The 24,540-nt window shown below is 41.1% G+C and overlaps 1 protein-coding gene across 1 annotated transcript; it reads right to left on the reverse strand.

Moving 5' to 3' along the window:
• Positions 1-405: 405 nt before the first annotated feature.
• SPATA18 (spermatogenesis associated 18) lies at positions 406-24,515 on the reverse strand. Its single transcript, XM_066549143.1, has 15 exons — positions 24,429-24,515; positions 22,390-22,495; positions 22,199-22,278; positions 20,663-20,781; positions 18,737-18,859; positions 18,553-18,559; positions 17,067-18,089; positions 16,826-17,014; positions 15,785-15,946; positions 15,240-15,415; positions 13,476-13,599; positions 13,045-13,110; positions 12,169-12,208; positions 11,638-11,697; positions 406-492 (listed from the first exon to the last, which is right to left on the reverse strand). Exons 1-14 carry the CDS (start codon positions 24,513-24,515, stop codon positions 11,687-11,689), a joined length of 2,313 nt encoding a protein of 770 aa, XP_066405240.1. The 3' UTR covers positions 406-492; positions 11,638-11,686.
• Positions 24,516-24,540: the final 25 nt, after the last annotated feature.

The raw sequence follows: 24,540 nt of genomic DNA on the forward strand, positions 1-24,540 counted from the left end.
AATGACATAGGTCTGCTTTTTTCAATGTAACCTGATTTAATATCATTACTGTGGTTTCCACTATGTTGCCACAAAACAAGGCATTCAATTTTAGAAAAAAAGCCACTTCCTCAACTGTACACAGAACTTGAATACTCACCATTAATACAAGTGCACAGGCAAATTTTTTTATCCTTGAAAGGCAATCTAAATATTGACTCAATTATTTTCTGTATGAAAGTACCTGGAACGCACCTTTTTGTTTCCCCTTTACAGAATGAAAGTCAGTGGGGTCCTCTCCAAAGCCAGGTGCATTCACATGTGAAATATTCCCTTCTGCACCCATTTTTATGGATAGCCTACCAAGTGTCACTTTTTCAGCATCCCTGGAGAATGGCTTTTCTCCTCAAATAGGTTTTTCATCTACAGGCTTTTTCCACTACATGAGTCCGCACGACACAAAATTTGGTGTTCAGATGTAAAATTGTCTTCTGCTGTCCGAACTGCCCTGGCCTATAGAGCAACAGGAAGACACCACAAGTCAGGTTGCAAATCAGTCCCTAGTGACACACTTCAAATGTTGACCAAATTTATGCATAATCCAGGATTACAGTTTTAATAATCATTTCCTAGAAAAGTGTTCACATTTTATTCCAAACCAGTGCAACAGGCATTATTAAACCCCTTAAAAGCCTTTGTATTAATAGAGTAACACTATTGCTTCTGTCTGAGTCAACTTTTCTGTCCATAGTGAAAAGCAGTCTTGCTAAAAAGCCATCCAGAGGGTTCTAATGGTTTCATCTTCTACATAAAGAGGTTAAAAACACTCTACCAAATTCTGATACCAAAAATACTTTAAAGGTGGGTTTATAAAATGTCAAAACATCCATATTTTTAGAAAATGAAAAGGTAAATATCTAAAGGAATTTGATTTATACTGACTGCATGGCTGCTCTCATGCCAAAACTGGATAGTACCCACAAAAAAGTAATAAAAAGATCCTACATAATTTTAAAGCAAGATAATGTTTTGTCTATAGTCATCCACCCTTTCAAAAGCAAGTTAAACTGCAATGCATTGTTCTGAGAGACATTAAACTTGGAAAACCTATCAAATGGCTACAACATATTTTTAAAAAAATAATCAGTGATAGTGTGTGCAGAGAGCAGTTAAAAATAATTACATCAAACCAAATACATGGCCCGTGCAGTTAATACATCTGTATCTGTGCTGGCTTTGTACAAAGTAAAGAGCACAAACAAACAAAAAAAAAAAAAATAATAAAGCAAACAACAAAAACAAAACCCACCAAAAAATCTCAGTTAAACAGACCCTGAATCAAAATTACAGATTTGAACACAGAGCGTCCATGAAAAATCCAAACAGTCTAATCAATGCAGATGAAGTAAAATTTCACTGTTTACTCAGTGAAAGTCACTAGAAGAAACAACAAACCAAAATTAATTTGTTTTTAGTTTTGCATCCACCCAAATCACTCTATGGCTATCAAACGTGACCATGTAAGATTTGGTGTAACTCTATGTCTTGGTCCTGTTACAGCTTTCTGTGGGAGATGCTTTCCTGCATCGTGTGGCAGACAGACCTCAAATAACACTGAATCCCGAGAGCTCAACTTGATGTGTTCTGCACTATGGTAAAGGACACAAGTATGTTTATTTGACTAGAAATAAAAATCTATTAGTCTGCTGGAGCTCGGGCTTGCTTTGAAAGAATCATTTCCTTCCAAATCACTGGGTGACAACAAAGAGGGGATGTCAAAAACCCCATGTCAATAGTCCCTTTGGACAGAAACTGTGCTTGAAGGAATCTCAGCCCATGGGCTGAAATCTCTCCTCTAGGCATATTGCAAAAGGTAATTTGGGACTTTTAGGCAAAAGAAATTGTCATCACCCTAAAATCATTAAGGCAATACAGCAAGAGTTAAACTGTGGCTTCAGCATAGAATAGTTGATCTATCTTGAAAAGCAAAAGGTTTAAGGAAACCAGGTGGACCATATTATACACACTGTGGCCAGTGCAGGCTGTCTGCTACCAGATAAGATTTTCAGTCACGCAATAGTTCAACAGAGAAACTGGAAACACTGAAATCTAAATTAGACAGGAAAGCTCACAATCTAAAGCTGCCTGATGTCTCTTCAGCTTCAGACAAACTTAAGGTCTCTGTTAGGAGGGGAAGGTTAAACAGACTGACGCCTCCTGAATGACGATTTTACCATTCCTCCATCTTGGCCCAGTCCTAGAGATTTCCTTTCCCTTCTTCCTTGTTTTGGGCAGAATGCCATCTGCTTGCAGCACCTCACCATCTGGTCCAGCCCAAAGGTACATCCCTGCTTTATCAGTTCAGCACCTCTTTTCACAATTTCACTTGAAAATACAAAAGATAAGGAAAAATTACTTCCAGATGTCAGGAACTGAACATGAACTTATACAGACAGAGGTGATATTATGTGATGAGAACACTGTGGGATGATTAGAAATAGAAAAAAGTCTTCTTTTAGAGGTCTGTCAAAGCATTTTAAGTATTTATTGTCTCTGCAGAATTCCCCATTCTAACTATGCCATCCAGAATTAATCTAAACAAAGACTTGGGAACATTTCAGAAATATGGTCTATGTATTGAAGAAAACACCTAAAAAGATGATAAAGACAAATCTCCCTTAAATCCAGCTTGGTCCTAGGATTTGTCCTATCCAGCTCCAAGGGAATGCCTTCCACATCCACAGCTTCCCTAACAGAACTGGGTGCACCCCACCATGAGATATCAACTCAGCATTCCCCACTGTGGGGACAAAGGGAAGAGATACCCTTTGAGTTGCAGCTACAAACTCCAAGTTACACAAGTGGGGCATTTTCTAGATGCAAGGCATGTTTTCTCAGCTCCTCACCACTACAACTTTCTGTACAATGGGAACAAAACAAATACACCCCTTGTTCCAAAATCCAAGTGTGGTACATACACATGCTTGAATGCTTGCTGCCATAGTAATGGTTTACGACTTACTACATTTAGCCTGGTTCTTTGTAGCTGCATAATATATATTATTTTGCTTCACAAGAGACTAAGTCTGGTTTTGATTAGGCTTGTAGAGAGCTGTCAGAAAGTCAGACTCAAGCAAATAAGCCCCTGTAGGTTCTCTTGGAAAAGCCTATAAAATGTCTGCTGTTCATTTAAATTAGGCTCAGAAAGAAACACAAACCTGAAGGCTGCCAGTGTTTATACATTTGTTTAAGATTTTTTTTCCTTGTGGGGCAGAGGAGGCTGGGAGAGGAGTTATTCTGGGAATAAGCCTAGTCAGAGAGCAGCCATGGGCCCAGACCCTCATTCCTGTACACAAAGCAAAGGAAAAACAGGCTTATGCAGGCACCCTGAGCTGTAGCATAAATCCCTCCTATGAATTTAAGCCTAGCAGTGGAGGAGCAGCACAACTACTTTGCAGACATTTCTGAAACCACTAGGTTGTGGCAGTGGTTAAAGCGAGTTTTGAGAATACTTTCCTGTACACGGCTTGCTTAATCACAGTTTTTCTACACATCTCTGAGACTTAGTTAACCAAACCTGCCTGGGCCACAACCCAGATGGCAAGGCAAGATTTCCCTCCACATCTAGCTCAGGCTGTCATGGGGCTGCTGCTCCCAGAATGTGGTGCCTGTCCTACACTTAAATGCCCCTACACACAGAATGGGTATGTTAACCAGCTCCTTTACCTTGTAGTGTACTTTTATTTTCTTAAGTGCTCCCTGGTTTCTATTTCCATGCTTTAGCTGCCAGGAGTGAGGGCTGCAGCGCCAGCTGAGAGGATGACATTGCTCTGTCGTCTTCAGCTCTCACTCTGAGCTGTCTGAAACTCTCCTTACAGTTGGGATTACTTTGGAGGCATCGCTTGAGAGCCTGTCTCTGCTGCTTCTGAGCCAAGCAGGCTGACTGCTCTCTGCCCTTCTCCCCTTCATGCATGCACATGCAGATCCTCAGCTCTCCCACACCCCTGACTCACACATTCTCCATATGAAGATAATAGGCTCAAAACTTCATTTCTTTGCTCTGTCTCATCTGGGTCCCACAGCCTCCAGCACGTCCCTTCCCCATGTGCAGATCCATAGCTGTCCTCCAGAGCCTTCCTCCAGGCACCTGCCTGCCCAGCACCATCCCTCAGGTTTTGGAGTCACATCTCCTACTCCTGGGTTGCCATAAATCCAGCATTGCCTCCCACAGCCTCTGGTTGCATGTTTTTCCTGGGGGATTCACCTGACCACTGTACTCATGTGCACACACTGGTTTTGTCTGCAGCTCCTGCTTGGCACTTTCTCAACATGTTTTTGACTTCCCAAGCTGGGACAGGGGACAGGAATAACCTCTGAGGTCTCTGAGGGGGCAGAGCCTCCCCCAGGACCTCCACCAGCTGCTAGTCCTGACCTCTGCCACTCTAGGGGGCAGGGAGCACAGATTTCCTCAGGATTTTGATGACTGCTAATTATATAACAGTTTGAGAAATAAGTAAATATAAACAGAACTTGGAGGTCCTACACACCTGTCTTTGACCACTCTAGATCAGCAGTGAAGTCCCCAGCAGGGAAATTAGTATCCTGGACCCCAGCAGGAGATAATTCCTCTTTCTTTTTTCTGTCTGGCCATCCACTCAAATGCTTACAGAGGTGTTCTAGCTGCTGCATCTAAGCTACCAGAACAAGGTCCCTTGCTGCCCACTGCAGGGTCCTGGGGACAGTTTGGGAGTCTCTCAGTACTGAAACTTTCTACTAATTGCTCTTATAGTTGTTAGCAGGAAGGTGAGAAGGCACTGGTTGGCTCAGCAGGGCAAGTGAGAGGTGCTGCCCTCCATTCACTCCAAACCTCTCCTTCCCACCATATCAGGGTCAGGCTGCATTTGGCTGAACACACACATGCTAATTGTAGAAAGCAATTAATAGGCACAAAGCATTATCTGTATCTTATCTAGTGTCAGCATTTGATTAATTGTTCCCAAAGACTGAGGCTTCTCAGACTTTCATTTTAATTAGGAGGAACAGTTGCCAAAAGCAATTTCTCTGAGACAACTTTCACCATTTGTTGAAGTATTCATTTATCTGATATTATTCCAAGGCCGTGTTAAAAAAAAAAAAAAAAGCCAAACCCAAAACAACAACAGCAACAAAAACCACCCTATAAGAACAGCCCATCTATTCAAATTCTGAGAAGTCTCCTGGACAGCAGCTAGGGGGGAAGAGCTGACCTTATGAAAAATCTCCTGTCCTTGGCCCAGCCGAATCTCTCAAGCAGCTTTGCTCCCTGTGTGCACTCCATGCTTTAGGGAGATATGGAGGAAGCTACTTTTAAGCCTATTCAAAAATAAGGGAAAAGTGTACAATTACCTTCAAGAACACTTAAAGGCCCACATATTTTAGGGGTGACTTAGGAAGGCTCTTAATGTAAGAGACTTTTTGCTCATATTCCCTCTAATCCTTCCTCTCTGTCTTTATTACACATAGGAATTTCTGCATGTAAACATTCATCCAGATGCCTGGGTTGTTTTTATTTATATGAGATGATGGAGCTAACTGCACAATACTTGGGCACAGAGAGTGATTCATGCTGTGCAACAGGAGCGTGGATGGGTCCACAGCTGACTCATGGGACTAGGGGAGCACGTTGCACCAAGCACTGATATGGTCAGACCGCATCTGCTTTGCAGACACATCACCTGTGAAATCCAGTCCTGCTGCACAAAAGGTAAGAAACTGTTCCTGACCCAAAGATTTTAGTCTGAAAGCTGCATAGTAGATGAACTGTGAAGGAAGAGCCATGGGAACAATAACCATATCCTGTGGGTGCACAGAGATTTAGATACATGAACAGGGTATTTCAATGACAGAGGCACCTGTATATGTTGACTGCTTGCCTGTTACTGGTTGCATGATTCAGACAAGAAGCAATGGCACAAAATAGCCTAGGGAAAGTGCCACTCAACCAAGAGAACAGACTTCAAAACTCTGGACGACCCAGAACTTAGAGATAAACAGCACAAATCCAGAATCATGGCAGAAAATATTTTTAGAAGGGTCATTTTTTCTCTGACAAGTGTTATACATATATTTTGGAGATGCCTATGAAGGCCCTCATCAAATCTAAGGGATAGGCAAATACAACTAAGAAAAAAAATCATGTCTTAAGAAATGAGAGCCATGTCATCAATAAATCAAAAGGCAAGTTTAGATTACTTATAAAATATTTCAATGTTATTTAAAGCTCTTGCTGCAAACCATCAGGTATATAGTTTCTATTCTTTTCATGAGGAATTTCTAGTATTTCATTCTGTTAATATTGACAGAGACCTGTCCATTGAATGGTCTCCAAAATTTCAAGAACTTTATAGTGATACTCTTCACATTTATTTCTTGTCTTGGCAAAGTGGACAGAAATAGAGTTAAGTAAGATATTTTCCTTTGCATCATCAAGCTCCAGGTAGCTACTTTGAAACTTTGTAAGGCTGGTTACTAAAATCTGTTCAGGCTGCTTAATGCATAGAATCACCCTGCAGTAAGTTTTAGCAATAGAGGAATACACCATGATGCACTATGGCATTCACATTGTCATGGTACGTGTGCAAATGGATGCCCAAAGCTCAGCATTTCTAAAACAACCGTGCCATTCATATGAAAAGCATTTAGACATCAAGAGTCCAGCAAAAAATGTGTGGATGAATTAAGTTCTAGGGGGAAAAAGACTCATAAATTTGAAACAACTTAGGATAATAAAGCTTCTTAACTGATCACAGATAATGAGCCACTTCCCACCGACACACTACAATGGTACAATGAAAATGATAAGTGTATGATACAAAGTTGTTGTCAGGCCTTATCCTGAATACTGGGCACCATTTCTAGTCATCTGTACTCAAGAAAGAGGAACTGAAACAGAAATAAACCCAGAACCACCCAAAAAGGATAATCAAGGCAATGAAAAACCTCTCTTCAGAGGAGATGGAAAGATTTGGTGGTTTTAGTTGAGAGGAGAAAAGATTTTTGCTCTCAACAGTAGGGCAAATACCAAAGGCAGAGAACGAGGACTTCTGAAGATAATGACACTGGCAGAAGAGCAAAGAGGTATAGCCTTTTTGGCTATAGGAAATGAATACATTTGGGCTGGATACAAAAGAAAACTTCCAAGCATTAGAGAAATTACATTCTGGACCAACATTGCAATTAAAGATAGAGCATGGTGCTAAACAAACTTTCTTTTAAAATAGTAATTCATAAGTTGAAGAACATAATTACCCAAACCAGTTACTGTGACAGCAGCCTTCCCTGCAGCTGTATCCTGAGGGTTCAGCAGGTGCAATTGACTCTGTCTTTGATTAGAAAATGAACAGAGGTGCAGCTAAAAGCAGGGACTACCTTCCTGATTCAAAGGCTTAGCAGACTTCATTAAAAAGTCTGCAAAGATGTTCAAAAACATCTATTTCAGTCATAGACAAAGGAAATAGTGAAGCAACTTGCCAGTCAGCCATCTCAACAGAAAAATCACACACAAGATAACAATTTTGCAAGCTGCCATTTTCTTGAACTAGATAGAAATTTTAAAAGAACTAGAGTAATTTTCTTGAACTAGAAGTAATTTTAAAAGAACAAATGTTGTGAGAAGTTAATTTTCAATCTGAATTTCAGTTTGGGATTTGTTTTTATATATGTTCTTTGAGAAGATTGGTCAGAATACAACCAGATAAATACCATTCAGTTTGGAAAGACTCATTAAGTAATTTTGAAAAATTGACCCCTCAACAGGAAAAAACCTAAACTCAAACAGTTTCTCCAATAATGTATTGATAGTGATGTTCATCTTACAACACATACGTCAAGATTTTCATATTCTTATCAGGCAGCAAACTTCAATAGTTCAATCAGCAAGCTAATTTGACATCATAATTCTCCATTTGACATCTGTTGATACTGCTTCAATCTGTGACTATTATGTGTTTACTGGCAAACTGCATTATGGCAATAGCTTTTAAAACTGCAGCTGAATTAAAACCTGATTTTTCTGTTCTTAAGGCAATAGTGCCATCTAGTGGGAAATATTCAGCTTTGCGTCTTATGCTGGGCAAAGGAGCCCAGAGAGCCTTTCTTAGACAAACAATTCCTCAAGAAAAAGAGATGTACTTTTTTTTCCCTAAGTTGGTTCCCTCCGGTTAATACATAAACTTTCATCTAAAATGAAAAAAATGAAAACTTTCATCTAACCCTTTCTAGTCACTCTGGTAAGGTTTCATAAGGTTTTTGCTCTGCTCCAAGGTGTTCTACAAACCACAGCCCCTGTCTGGGTAGGTGTCTAGGGAGCCTGCCAGGAGGGTAGGAGGCAGAGCACCCAGCCCAACTGCAAGTAGTGCTACTCTGCATTGTCCAGCAAGACCAGCCTCGCCAACCAAGTCCATGCTGTGAGTCCTCAGCTCTGCTGCATGTGTTACACACACACACACAATGGCCAGTCACATCTTAACCCTGCTTCTTCTGGCAACCTTTTCAGACTCTTTTATCTGATTTTGTGCCTCCTCTCCTTTTAATGGCTTTTTGCCTCAGTTTCTGCAGAGTCAAACAAAAACATCTCACATTGCAGAGAGCACCCGACACCTTTTTACATTTAAAATGCTGTCTGTCCTGCAGAGTGTAAACAACGAGGATGCATCTGGTTTTTCCACAAGCAGTAGGTCTTCTTTATTTCCTTTTTAATAATGGAGGTTATGCTTGCCCTTTTCCAGTTTATGAACTTCATGGGATGACTTCATGCCATGACTTCTCAAACAAGATGGATAGTGGCTCAGTCACTTCCTTGGCTAGTTCCTGTGGATATTACTCACCAGATGTCAGGGACTTGTGCACCTTCGGGTTCCTGAGGTGTTCTCAAACTCATTCTCCTACAGAAGACAGTTCTCTGTGGAATCTCATCCTGCTAAGATCTTTAGCTCAGATGCTTTTACAGAGGGTTTTGACCTCAGACCATGGCAGACAGTATACTGAGGGGGGACACCTAATCAGGTCACAGTGGGAACCATAGGTTCTTGTGAGTAGTATGTAATAGAACCTCCTATATTTGGTCATTTCCAGTTTCTCTTCTCTGTTGCTACAGGACATTTTTCTTATAAGGTCATATTCTGAGTTCACCTTCCTGATTGGACCTGTGCCCCTATACCTGGCTGCATTTGCCCCATCCAAAGGTTTTTTTGGAATCTAGCCTCTGTACCCTGTGCCACTGTTGTTATTTTCGTTATTAAAGTTTTTATTTTCTGGGCTATTCCATCATTCCCGTTGCTCTTTATTAGCCAGCTCCTCCCACCTATGCCAGGCAGGGGGATCACAGTGGGCTTCTAAGCCCGTAGTTCTTCATTCTCCAAATCCTTGATTTCACCTTCTACAACTTTGGCAATGTGGCTGGAGCAGTTGCTGGTGGAGACTGAGGCAAAAAAGCCATTGAATACCTCAGTCTTCTCCATGTCCTGGGTAACTAGGTCTCCTGTATTCTTCCTGAGAGAACCCACATTTTTCCCTAGTCTTTAATTGCTGATGCACCTGAAGGCATTTATTTAGCTATGATGCCCTTGGCAAATTTACTTTTGCTGGTGCTTTTGCTTTCTTAAACAGATCCTTGGCTTTTGGGACAATTTCTCTGTGTTTATCCCAGGCTACCTTTTCCTGTTGCTACCCTCTGTAAGCTACCTGTTTAAGTTTGTCCAGGAGCTCCTTGTTCATCCATGCAGGTAATCCTGGTGTTCTTCCCTGATTTCATCTATGTAGAAATACATTGCTTTTCACCCTGGAGTGACATGGAGCTCATGTCACATGTCATTGTAGCCCAAAAGAGCTACAATATCATGTAGCTCCCTTGGGCTCCTCTACTTTCCAGGGCTCTATCTCACAGCACTCTATCAAGGAGATCCTTGAAGAGACCAAAGTCTGCTTTCCTGAAGCGCTGGGTAGCAAGCTTGCTTCTCACTCTTCTCATTGACTCAAGGATCTCAAACTACACCACTTCGTGGTCACTGCAGCTCAGGCTGCCCTTGAGCTTCACATTCCCCACCAGCTGCTCCTTGTTGGTGAGAATGAGGTCCAGCATACACCTCCCCTCATTGGTTCCTCCATCATTTAGAGAAGGAAGTTACCATCAGTGCACTTCTGACACCCCCTGAACTGCCTGAGCCCTGCTGTGTTGTCCCTTCAATAGGTATTAGGGTGGTTGAAGTCCCTCATGAGGATCAGGGCTTGCAAACATGAGGCTGCTCCTACCTGTCTGTAGTGGGCCTCATTGACTCAGTCTTTCTGGCCAAGTGGTTTGTAGCAGTTCCCTGCTAATAATGACACCTGATCCTGCCCTCCCTTTAATCCTTACCCAGTCAGCTCCTCATCCATGCCCAGGCCAAGCTCTATGCACTCCAGCTGGTTGACAGAGAGGGCAACACCATTCATCTCCCATGCCTTTCCTTCATAAAGTGCCTTTGCCCTTCCATTCCAGCCCTCCAGACACAGGAACCATCCCACCACTTCTCAGGATGCCAATATGGTCCATAGCCCTTGCAGTCTTGCACACGTCTCTAGTTTCTCCTGTTTACTTCCCATCCTACCCGCTTTTTTTAGAATAGAGGATTTAAGCTGGGCCCCCGGTGAAGCTCTCTGCCTGCAGTGGCTGGAATTCCTTGGTGCTATTCCTTCAGGTGTTCTCCATTGATCTGCACACCCTCTCCAGGCTCTGGTCATCTCTTTCTGGCTCAGAGAGCTAACTGGTATGAGTGGGATGGCATGTCATCCCACATCTTATCACCATTAAGTTTCTTCAGGTCTCTCTAATTTTTACACTTAAAGTGCAATAAATGCCTACAGTAAGAGATAACTGGACAGGATTTTTTCACTGTATTCACAACAATTACTGATCTATCAATACAGTATGAAATCCCATTAAGTGCGACACTGAAGAGGCCTCAAATATTTCAAGCCTACAAATACTCAGTGGCACACTTTCAAAATACTTCTAGTATTGAACTACACATTTTTATTATAATAATTTCTAAGTTAGAATGTATTCAAACAAGGACTATTACTGCCTTGCTAAAGAACACGTGAGCATTCATCCATAAATGTCAATAAAGCCCGGGGGATTGCTGGAGTATCGGCAGTTTATGACTGCTCTGTGCAATTTCTGCATTGCAGTTAGAAAATTCAGTTTATCACAGGGATATATTAAAAGGCTGCTGTCTGAGACTGCCACATCCTATGACTATTGCTATTTTCTAAAATTATAAATAAGAACCAATTAATTACATTGTTTTCAAGTAACAGCTAGCCTCAACATTCTGCAACATTCACCATTATATTAAACATCCTATCAAGATAAACTGCATCATTTGGAATCTGGGGGAAGCAAACATTCTAGATGCAATAATTCTATCTCCACCTGCAAGATTACATCATGGGTTCCTGACCACTTTGCAAATTTTGCCAAATGATCCTGTACTGCATAGACTTTTTTTAAAATCAGAAGTGTTTCTAAAATTATAAATAAGCCTTCTATAATACTAAAAAACACACTGAACACAAACTCCATTTGGAGTGACAACCGCCATTCATTGAGAGATTTGAGGTATTTCCAAAGAGAAACGGCACCAGCAAAGTTGTTGAATCCAGTTGTGTTGCACTGCAGGAGGATGTCCAGTTAGCAGCGTCCTGTGAAAGAAAAAGGTACATTTCAGTGCAACTACATTTTCTAAATCTCTAAATTGGCTTGGCTTCAAGATAGGCACACACTTATACAGCCTGAAATCCCTCACTTCACTGTCACAACTTAGCCATCTCTTTGGAATTTGAAAGGCAGGAAGACAGCAGATGTACAGTAGCAAACTGTCTCTTGTGTAAGGAAGGAAGCAAGTTTTACTTACTACAGCACTGGCCACAGTGAAGGCAACCAGCAGAGAGAAACCATGACAATGGTCCAAGTAGAGTGAAAAAACAAGTTTTCCTCCAAGTAAAAAATCTCAGCCTTTTTCCCCCCATAAAAAAAAAAGGCTATCCAATTTAAGACTTCGGCAAGTATTTTAGAATCAGAGACATTCAACATGTAATTTTGTTCTTTTGTTCAATCGTTCAAGGGCTTAATGGGAAAACCATGAGCCACTAGGAACCAATATGCCCACTTACTTTTGACCCTCACTGTTGAAAGACTGCGGCTTCGAGGCACCTGCAAGACAAAGAGAAAAGGAAAATCAGGTGTGCTAAAGAACTGTAACAAAAAAAGCCACCTGGGCACCCATCAACTTTCAGAAAATCTGCATATCCAGAACATCTGCACATCTATCAGTGCAGCTCTACTTGTACTAAGTCAAGTTCAACAACTTTCTATTTTTTTTTTTTTCGCAGCCTGCACACACACAAAAAAGGGAGCCCTACCCAAAGCCTCTCACATTTTCAATATTCACATTTTAAGTTGAGGGTGCCTATGTCCATTTAATAAGATGGACTAACAACTAGAAAAATATACACATTTTTAACAGAAATAATTAAAAACGTTTTGTAACCATACAATACGCAGAATTCTGCTAAAGTTTCACATATCTTATTTGTACCACCTTCCCTTCCTGCTCACCCTACATTTATTTTTGGCCCCTTTGATGTATTTCATAAATTAGGAGTAAATTTAGGTTACTAAGTCCAGGAGGCAGGAACTATGTCTTGCATATGTACTCCAAAATGACTGAAACACTTCCAGATGTTGCTATTATTATTCAGAAAGGCACTAAAGCAACAGAGTAGGGGCAAAGCATTCCAAGATACACAGTTGATACTTCTGAGAATTTAACTATGATCTACTTCTCATACAGTATCTCTACAGATCATTATACCAGGCAATAACTATCTATCAGTTCAGCTTCACCTCATTCGAGACTATCAAGCAAAGGCACTTTTTCCCAGTGTTAAAATGTACATGTGGCACATCAACATTTTTAACAGGTTGCCTACATTCCTAGTTAAAATACTTGATGCTGTTTACACTACAAACATTTAGCTGAGGCTTACTTGACCACACAGCAGAGGACGGCCACAGCTGCAGCTTCTGCTTCTAATTCTGCATCTGCGAGGACACTACAAGAGAAAAGTAGTCTCTTGTAAGTAAATTTCTCCTGAGAGAGAAGGTTTAATAAAGACACACTTTGCAAGCCATGACAGACTTGCCATGCTGGAGACAAGGTTTGAGGACAGAGCAGAAACACAGTAAGCTATCTCCTAAAAACAGGTTCTGACAACAACCATACATCTGCATAATTAATACATGAAGGAAAATGGAACTATTCATCCTATATACAGGATGAGGCACTAAAACCTAATTGATATTTGATATACTACTCCACCCATATAGGGGACAGTTAAAAACGTAACTTTTTACATTTTAAAAACAGTGTTGAAATCCACTGACTTCCCTTAACGTATTTCTTTAACAAAATACGTACCATAACCATTTTTTTAGTGACTACTTCTCCCTTCACAATAACAGTACCGTCTTCTATCAGAGGAGGCCAGACGTGATAGGCCACAAAGGGAGCTGCGAAATCTGAGTCAAAGCTACGATAGTACCTGTTGAAACAAACAGTACAAGAAATGTCTGCATATAAGTGCCAAAAGATAAATACGTTCCAAATCATCAATGTTGATAAAAAGTAGCTACAGCTCTAATATCTTTCCACATCACAAAAATATGTATTCTTTATGTGATCCTGTAAAAGAAATGGACTTGGAAGACAGACTTAGCAGAACATACTGTTTACTTATCGTGACAGACATTCTAGTAAAGCCATCTCACACTTCAGAAGGCCACTAGACCTTAATTTTTGCTTAAGCCCAACACAAGCCAAGGCCCCTGTGTCCGCTGACAGATTAAACCTTCTGAGCAGCAATTCGGCAGACATAGTCATCCCCTCTTCCTGGAATATCTTGCTAGAACAAGCCCCCTATAAGGACAAATAACACATCTGGCTTTATGGATTCAAACTCACAACAAATACCAAATAACAGAAATTGTATTAAAAGCAATGCATCTATACTTAAGTAATCTAGTAAATTATTTAAAACAAAGTCATAACCAGAGGCACAAAGCAAGGCATAGGGTACAACAATGTTTGGCTGGCTGTTTGTAGAATGCTATCACATGTAATAAACAGATATATTTTAATTTCTACAACTTTAATTTGCTCCATCTCTGTGTACCACATACAAATGCTATACATGTAAGCATATACATATGCCACATTTATCTAGCTAGATAGACAGATGTACGTGTCTCCCACAGCAGCACAGAAAAACATATTAAATGTGGTTTCTTAAGGCCATACACACCAAGTAGGTGGAGAAAGCATCTCAAGACTATATCACAGTGGTTTTGCTTCCTAATTTAGCCAATAGCTTTGAGTGTCAAAAGCTAACTGTCCTATATTTGGATAGGATCATTGAGTAGTCCTGTATGATTTTTCACTCCCCTGTTGAGAGTCTACTTTCATCTTCTCTATTTCTCTCCTTGACTTCTCAAGCTCTTCATGACCTCCTTAGTGATGTAAGGTGTTTTGCTTTTGAGAGCAATTTTTATGACCTATCAATTCCAATTATTTTCTAGACAACATGGAAGCACCCTACAGCTCTCTGCTAAAGAAGCAGCTTGACTCTATAGAAAAAAGAAAAATTATTAACAAAATTCTCAATTTTAAGAGGCAGTTTTGATTTTGCCCAGCTCTAAACCAGAAGAGATGGGAGCATATTAATACTCGTATGTTGTACAGCAACCACTACCTGGAGGTTGCAGCAAACATGTTGATGACCCTGGTAATGACACCATCTGCAAGATCTCAGTAAATATATGACTTTTACAGAACAGGCCAGTAAGGAGGAATGAAGATGCAAACATTTTTAAAAAGGCAGATAGAGACTAAGCAGGGAAAGCTGATGATCATATTCTTCTTAAATGATAAATTAAATATGCTCTTGAGACTGAAGTTTATCCAGAAAATTGCTCTGCTGTTCACTAAAAAAAAATTGTTGACGCTTATGTACATGCTAGTATTTACACACTATCCTAAACCTTAAAGACATACCAAATTCACTACAGGCCAGGGGGTTTTGCCCTAAATTAATGTTTAGCAATCTTGAACTGCTATATTAATTAGGAAACAAGTAGACTACAAAACCTTTAATGGTAAGTCTGACTGAATATAAAAATTTCTTACATGTTCCTATTGAAGCATTCTCCATCAACACCATAGGCAATATCAAGAGGAGGAATAAGTGTCTGCATTGAATAAGCCAAACAGCACAACTCTCGAATCAAAGCGCTGATCACAACGAAATCCAATTCTCCTGGACATGGAAGCTTTGGGTTCCTGTTCATGCAGCAAACTACTTCCTGAAAATAAACATACACGAGTAATTTGCACTCACTAACAATTTTTTTCACAAGCAACTACAGAAATCCCCCCTAAATATGCCTCTCAGCTTTCTACATTTAAAAATCAGTATAAGAACCTCATAGTAATGTTGCCCTGGACTATTCCAGAAAACAACTTCAGAAAGAATGTGCTGCTATGAACAAACCAAGGAAGCTATTACTAAGTCATACATATACTAATCCTAGCAATATTGTTCCAGAAAATAAACTGCTACAAGACAAAGTCCATACAGTAACTCTTTTCTACTTCAGGTTACAGTGCATTTCTAATTTACATATTCTGAATTTACTAGCTCCTGAAAGAGATCACCACTGCCTTCGACTTACATGGACACTGCAACAAACGTCATACAGATCCTTGTGGCAAGCTATATAATCCAGGACAGCAACTTCAAGTGACGTAGGTCCGCCTCTGTAACATATACTCAAAGTGTCTTTTACATTTATTTTCACCTTCCAGAAGGCCATCTTTGCAGCACGGAATGATTCCTGCAAAAGTAAAGAACATCTAGTTAAATACAGGAGACCCGGTTTAATATTTTATCAGTTATCTGAGAAAATTAATTTAACCCACTATCATCAAAACAAGGAGGAATATAATACATTGCTGTAAAGGAGATTAACTCATGAGTAATGAATTCTCTGATTGAGTGTAATTTATTTGCAGAAGATAAGATTGAAAAGCTTCATTTGCTGGGAAAAGAGGTTGAATTGGAGAGTGTAAACTGAATGATGGTTGAAAGAAAAAATCTTCAGTAAGTAAAATGTGCTTGGGATCACACACATTAAGAGATGCTGCATCTCTAATACAGGTATGTGTTACACCATTTTTATAGAAAAGAAGATTCAATACAGAAAAAATGAAGACTTTCTTCAAACTGAGTTCATGGTAAATGTGGGGTATCTAGATGGTTTCAAGGGACCCAATTAAACTAAAAAAGCACATAGCTACAAGCATAAGGAAAGCATGATACAGAAAGATTTTTAGCTTTTTAGTGTTGTAGTATTAATGCACCATTCCCAAAAGAATTTTTCTAACTAAGGCAATGTTGATCACTGCAGATACTATGTACTTTTCTGACCAAATCACTTGACCAATTTCAGATTAAATTTCACTCTTTTAGTACCCATACAATAAATCATTGACCCTGTTCCAATCTTGGGACAGGTCAGGTAGGACACTACATTGAGCGTTCAATGTAGAAGTGTGAGGGGAAGAAAGAAAAATCAAAATAAAAAACGGAAGAAAGCTTTTCTTCTCTGCACTTGACAGAAATGCTAATTTACCCACAATTTAAACCACTGCAGACATAGTATTTTACAACACACCTCCAGCCTGTAAAATAAGAAATAATATTTCTTTCTCACCACACATGCAATGTATATTATCCTCTGCACCGTCTCCAAGTTACAGACGTATCGCCTCAAAATGCACTCTGCCTCCAAGCGTTCTTTAGCGTAAATGAAGTTATAGCGAGCTATAAGGCAGGCGCGGTGTGAAGCGCTGCCCCGCCTGAGCCGGGGAGGTGAACAGGGCCTCGGGCAAAGGGCACGGCACTTGGGAGGACAGGGCGTCACGCAGGGTCTCGTGCAGGGTCTCACGCAGGGCCTCACGCAGGGCCTCACGCAGGGCCTCAAACGGCACGGCAGAGGAGAGATACAGGGCCTCACACAGGGCCTGGCACAGGGCCTGATACAGGGCCTGACACCGGGCCTGACACCACACAGCGGAGGAGAGCAGGCCCTCAGACGGCATGGTAGAGGAGAGCAGGCCCTTGGACGGCAGGGTAGGCACGGTGGAGAGCAGGCCCTCAGACGGCATGGTGGAGAGCAGGCCCTTGGACGGCAGGGTAGGCATGGTGGAGAGCAGACCCTCAGACGGCATGGTGGAGAGCAGGCCCTTGGACGGCAGGGTAGGCACGGTGGAGAGCAGGCCCTTGGACGGCAGGGTAGGCACGGTGGAGAGCAGGCCCTCAGACGGCATGGTGGAGTGCAGGCCCTCACAGGACATGGAGAGCAGGCCCTCGGAAGACATGGAGAGCAGGCCCTTGGACGGCATGGAGAGCAGGCCCTTGGAAGACATGGAGAGCAGGCCCTTGGACGGCATGGAGAGCAGGCTCTCACAGGGCATGGAGAGCAGGCCCTTGGACGGCATGGAGAGCAGGCCCTCACAGGGCATGGAGAGCAGGCCCTCGGACGGCATGGAGAGCAGGCCCTCACAGGGCATGGAGAGCAGGCCCTCGGACGGCATGGAGAGCAGGCCCTCACAGGGCATGGAGAGCAGGCCCTCGGACGGCATGGAGAGCAGGCCCTCACAGGGCATGGAGAGCAGGCCCTCGGACGGCATGGAGAGCAGGCCCTCGGACGGCATGGAGAGCAGGCCCTCGGACGGCATGGAGAGCAGGCCCTCACAGGGCATGGAGAGCAGGCCCTCGGACGGCATGGAGAACAGGCCCTCGGACGGCATGGAGAGCAGGCCCTCGGAGGGCATGGAGAGCAGGCCCTCACAGGGCATGGTGGAGGAGAAATACAGGCCCTCGGAAGGCATGGTGGAGGAGAGATACAGGGCCTCAGACGGCACGGTGGAGAGACACACCTCCGGCGGCATGGTGGAGGAGTGCAGCGCGTAAGCCTACGACACACATGCAAAGAAGCTTCATGTCACTTTACCATCCTCAGATGCTTTTCCCTATGGCAGACTTCTTCATCAATTTAATTTTTACAAGGGTAAGGTGAGTTTTGAGCCAAAGTAATTAAAGAAGCTACAGCTGGTTAGTCTAATATGAAGGCATTTTCATAACATGTTTTATGGCCTAAAGCATAAAAAGGTGAAAGAAAAGTAACATGTAAAGCATATAAGGCCAAGCACTTTGTTCCTAGGAAACACACTTTTAACTAATAATATTTTGGAGATTTGTTCCTCTTTCAGTACCACTGAAGAGTACTGCTGAAGTCAAACAAGTAAAAATTGAATACTACAACTACAGAGCAGAACTCTATAAAAGAGGACTCATCAATAAAAGAACTATTTCATACAGCTGCTCTCCCTGTATTTTGTAAAGGTGCATTATTTGCTGTTTTGTCTGAAACCTAACATAATTGCTTTAAAATAAAATATTTGGGCACTAGAACAAATAACCTAAAGAGTTTATGTTCCTTCATAACAAAGTAAAAAACCTTGGCTTTTGTTTATATTTCAATTTAAATGAGGAAGAAATTCATGCTACCTAACATGACTGATTTCTATGATTCAGTGACTTCTCTGAGTAAGGTCTCTACCTGCTCTGGATAACAGACTTTTTGCAATCCAGCATAGCAATCTCATCCCGCAAGTTCTCAATCTTCTGCTCGTACTCATCCAGTTGCTCTAGCCTCCTTAAGTTGCACCGGGAAGCTTTCAGACTTAATCACAGAACAGTCAGTCACAAGGTGTCCTTCTATCAATGTAAACTATCTATCAATTAATCCTCATCATCAAACAAAAGGAGCAAAAAAAAATAGGAAAATAATTGACCAAGCTCCTTATGCTTGCTGAATAATTTCAGCATGCTTTCCTTATGCTGAAATACAGGAAAAATCCAGAGTTTAAAAACAAATGAAACAAAGCAGACCCTTGATCTTACTTTAAATTGTGTACATGTATTGTGGCAGGAAAGTGGATATAGCGCTGTGTGCTATAGGAACAATCACTGCTTAACATTTGGCGTCCTTATACTAGCTCAGATGATCAGGTCTAAAAGAAACTAATTTCTTTCTCACATTTAAGACGCTAACTAAACCATCTCAGTTTTCTGTCCTATAGATCAAGAACCTATGTATTGTCTTCTATCAGGTTCTTGGGCTCTTTTTCTTTGCAGAAATATATTAGTCAGTCAAAAGATATCACAGATGTTAGTCAAGTAATACCAAAAGCTAACAATTCCTCTCCTGCTGTCCCCAAAAGAGGGAGTGATTCTTAAAGATTGGCAGACAACCAGTGAAACAAGTTTATCTTCTCTCCTTTACTCTTAGTTAATATTAAAAACTATCCCAAAATCTCTGCTTTCTGTCCAAATACCAGTATTACTGTTGCTTTTCTCTTACCAAAAGTGGAAGGCAAAAAGAAAATATGTTTTCTATTTATTTTGAAGGTATTCACTCTGTCCTTCCTTTTCCTTACTGGAGGACCCTGGTGAGATTTTTTTGAGACTCTGAATCAACAAAAGCTCTAACACTTATCAATTGATAGGATTCTTGTTCCACCTTTTTAAGGAACAAGCTGACTGAGATGACCACAGGTAATAAGGCCAGCAACATCTGCTAAGAGGAAAGACTGCCCACTTCCATCCTAAGTCAGCTCCTTCAGGGAGGACTAAAGAATTCTACTACAAAGGACAATTGGGAAAGAAAAGCAGATTTGGGAAGATGAGCTCTAGAAATAGGCATGGGGGAAATCCAAACTGATATTCTTCGAATCACTTAGTAAGGGCAGGAAATTATATCACTTAATGTACTGACCCAAGACTTACGGAACATTCATTGTTCTCATGGTAATAGGATGCATGAGAATGGGTCTGCCACTTTGAGCTACCTCTTAAATGGCCATGGAACTGGTAATTACTGCACAAACTTTTATCTGAAGCAATTTATTAACTTTTATATTATAATACTCCATAAAATATGTTTTATGCAACTAGACAAAAACTTTTCAGGCCTAGTTACTCATCTGGAAATCCAACTCTCTTCCTCCATCTTGTGACAATGGCTTTTATCTTCTTGGATATTTATGTATCAAAAACATTGTATAATTAATTGTGACATGTTGTAGGTCCTTCAATAAATGTTACACTGTAGCTACTCAATTGTTTTTTTTATTTAGGGTTTGCTTAGCATGCAACATTTCATAGACTATAACTCCACAAGGGATTGTCATGGACTATACAAAACCTTTTTATGTAGAATACTGGCATGTTTTTCAACATCTCTGTCAAAAGCAAAACTTACCAAGTCAATTTATGAATGTGGGTGTGACTATATAATTTGTACCCCACTTTGGATATATACACACTTTGGATATATATATACACGATACAGAGCTCAGATGCATTTTGAAACTCTGGTTTTAGGCCAGAAATAAAACATTTTACAAATCTCCATCAATATTTAGACATCAAGGGGAAAAAAAACCAAAAAGCAAACAGAGGGAACTGCAGTTAATCTCCCTACTCTCGTTCCATCTGGTTGATCTGCACACGAGTTTCACTTAGTTTGTCTTCCAGGTCTTGCAGTTCACACCTTGGTTTGCAGGACAAATCTCTCAGCTGTAGCTCTCCTTCAGCTGAATCCTACCAGGAAATGAAGTCACACTGCTTGAATGTTCTACCTTATAAATTCCCCCAGTAAAGTACTAGAGCATAATGGGCAGATGTATTTCTAAATATTTCAGCAATGACCATTCCTAAAGAAACTGAGAACAAAAGCTATTGCATTCTCTCTAAGACATAAGCAATACCTTTCAGGCACACCAAAGAAAGACTCAGTTATAGAAAGTAAAATATTCACTTATTTTATACCTCATGGTAGAAATTATAGACGGTCAGCATAAGCAGATTTACTGCCTGAATCATCAGAACAAAGCATTTTGCAGATGTGTTGCATAGTTGGTTTTTTTCAGTTAGTCAACTCCTGATTGACTAAATCACGAACTCAAGTAAACGTTTTGGGAATTCATGTGTACAAAACAACAGAAAAAGTTATTAGAACACGGAAGGCAAGTATCATTCCAGAAAGCACACTACTATACATGCAGCTGCCTTTAACAACCCATAGAATGGCCAGCTAGTACTGGAATTAAATTAGTAACTGTGCAACAGGCTTTTCTTTAAATTTTGAATGTCACATGCAATTACAAATCTGCAACTGGTATTCCTGGTGTACTGTCATTTAATAACTTTGTTGTTTTATATTTTGGGAGGGTTTTGGCATACCACCACTCCTGCTTTATAATAGACTCTAACTCTTAAGGGATATCACTTTTTATTTGTCCTATTTTAATTGTGAAATATTTTGACAGAGCAGGTGTAAAACTGAGAAAGCAAAGAACATGGAGACATCACTGTCAAATCTCAGGATCTTGAAGATCTTCCCCTAGCCTGAATTAGCAAAGTCTCTTATTTTCATTCAAACCAGAAAGCCACAACAGATCTGTCTTTTCTGTTAATATCAAACTGTTAGCATTACAACCCCTCCAGTAAATACCAAATACATATGAACTCCAAATATCATGGCAGGAGCATAGTGATATCATGACACACATGAACACTTTTTTTTAAACACTCTAGGAAATAATATAATGTTAAGATATCCTTAGAGTTTTTTCCTTAAAAAAAAAAAAAGTAAAAGGAGCTCACAGATTAATGCATGGAGTTTATGCACACCTTCAGCTTACACATGTATTTTCACAGTGCTCTTTTTTCTAAAAGAGATATGGCATAAATACTACTATTATGTCTCTGAAATGTAAATGTAAATGGCAAATCTGTACCTAGAAAAGGAAAGCAGTATAATAACACAGACTTCTTATACAAAGCAAATTCATCCATAATAACATAGTTGTCTCCATAGGTGTCTCCACAAGCAACTAAGGACATATTTCATTAAGTAAAATCTGAGGGAGGCTAGTATTAACAGAAAGTCATTAAAGCGCTTCTGCAGCTATAAATTCACCTAGTTCTATTCCCTTAAAATAAGTTTCTTACACACCTGAGTGAGGTTGTCACTTCCTGAAGCAGTACAGCATATACTTGGCAGGAGACAGCCTTTTATTTTTGCTGCACAATCATCTAAGAAAACACATACATTAAGAAATAGTAAGAACACGTACAGAAAAAGCCAGAGTTGGAAAAAATGGCACATGTGAAATGTGTAAGTAATTAGACAAGGCATCAATTTACCTCCTTGAGATGTTTCATTGAGAATTGAGAAGAGCTGCTTTTGAATTGCATTGTTCAGTTCTAATATTTCACAGCATCGGCTCAGATTTTCATCAGCAGAATTCCCCTGTAAATTAATGTGCATTTTTACATCTGTGTGGGCTTTCTTACTTAAAGTTACTCCTGTTACAATCATGGCACATACCCCCCCATAATTACATTTTCCCAACCTTTTCTTACTGGATCCATTAGAATACTCATTTTTGAATACTCATTTCTAATACGCAAATGAGCAAAACATCAGGACTTCTATGACCCAGTTCATTCACTACTTGAGAAAGCATACTCCTTTTCCATCATAAAGAGGATGCAACCACAAGTTGAGTTAAAGTCTTTCAACAGTTATTAAAATAATAATCTAGCTGATTGTTGGATTTTAAAAAATAGCCCAAAATCTGGTTTTCCATATTAGCTGAAATAATACATATAAGGCTCTTATCTTGCTTTGTCAGCAGTCACATGAAGCCTGCATGCAATTTCACCTCATTTTTAAGAGTTACAAACTGAAACATATACTACTGAAGGAGCAAAACCCAGCATTATGCCTAGGAAACAGAAAAACTACATCACTTTCATTAAGTGCAATTCTGAAAAGGAGTTGATTAGGTTAATCTGTTCAGGGTACTACTGCACCTGCCAGAAGAATACACACTTTGTACCCACTTTCCTTATCTTTACCTATAACTTGTGTATCACCTTCCACATAGATCACCCTCTAGGTCTTCAGGGAAGTTTTTACAAGCTTCCCAAACAGTTGAAATTCCCACCCATACCCCCATCAGCTTGTGTTTTGATTGCTGCAACATGCTTTCCTCAGGCCTTGGGGAGTGCAGTAAACCTGCTCACCTCCACAAGAACACAGCTGCAAAGTGCATTTTTCCAGCTCATTACAGCAACATAACACAGTATTTCCATCTGGCAGCTCCTCTTTTTCTGCAACAGCAGCCTGAAACTGTTCATCTTCATTTCCCAAGACCATAAAGACTATTCCTAGCCAACTTTTGATGGAGAGGTCAGCTCCTGCTGCCGCTCAGCCCTCCTAAGGTCTACCTCCAACAACCATTTGCAAGATTTTGAAATACATGACACTGTTCCTCCTCTGGCCTCCTCTGTGGTAGCTTTACCAGCTACTCCCAAACTCCTTAAAACTGTCCTCTGCCATGAATCTTGCAGACAGTTACTCTGGCTATGTAACTGTAACTCCTATTCAACCATGAAGTAAAAGAAAAAAAACTGATTTCCCCTGAAAACACTGCATTTCTTTTCTCATCAACTACAGCACACACAGTAGGTGGTTACAAGCTCGTGACCAACTATCTGCATCCCGAAGGTACAGAAACCTGGGGATGCCGGACGGAAAATTCTATCAAGATTTTTTTTCCACTGAGCAAAGTCACAGCTGTGAAGTCTCATCTTTCCCTAATTTTACACTTTCTCTACTGCTTCCACTGTTTCACCTCCTCACCTCACCTCCTGTCACTCCTGCATGGACTCCATCTCACCCACCGGCAGCCCTCTCCTCATAACGGCCGCTCCTCCCGCACCGCCCGCCGTTTCTGAAGCCGTTTGGCGGCCGTGCCGCGCGTTGCCTTCTAACAGCCTTTCTCCCGAACAAGTTTCCCCACCCAAAAGAGCTGGGATGCTGGATAACCCCTTCTCACTTCCAGCAGCCTTTTTCCTCACGTTTTCCTGACTGTTCCTGGGCCCCAACCCATTCCTTCTGAGCATGACCCCAGCCGTAGTCCTTTCACCGGCCGTTTTTCAACGCTCTCCTCTCTTCTAAGCACAGCCGGTACCGATCAAATCTCACTTTAAGCCTCCAACCCTTCTTTTCAGGGAACCTTGTCACGGACAAAAAGCCAAATAACCGAAGCTGTGGGAGCTTAACAGGGTGTTAAAACTGCGCTAACTGGACGCGCGTTCCGGGCAGTGTCCCAGACCGCCCGTGGAACGCCGAGCGAGGGCGGCTGCCTCTGGCCCCGAGGAGTGGCAGGACTCACCTCGTAGTTCTGCTGCCAGCTCTCCAGCTTCTCCTGCAGCTCCCGGGCGCTTCCCGCGCCCACCAGGCTCTTTAAGTCTTTGGCCATGGCTAGATGTCAGCTCGCTCTGCTG

This window comes from Molothrus aeneus, chromosome 4 (genome assembly GCF_037042795.1).
Source record: "Molothrus aeneus isolate 106 chromosome 4, BPBGC_Maene_1.0, whole genome shotgun sequence".
NCBI lineage: Eukaryota > Metazoa > Chordata > Aves > Passeriformes > Icteridae > Molothrus > Molothrus aeneus.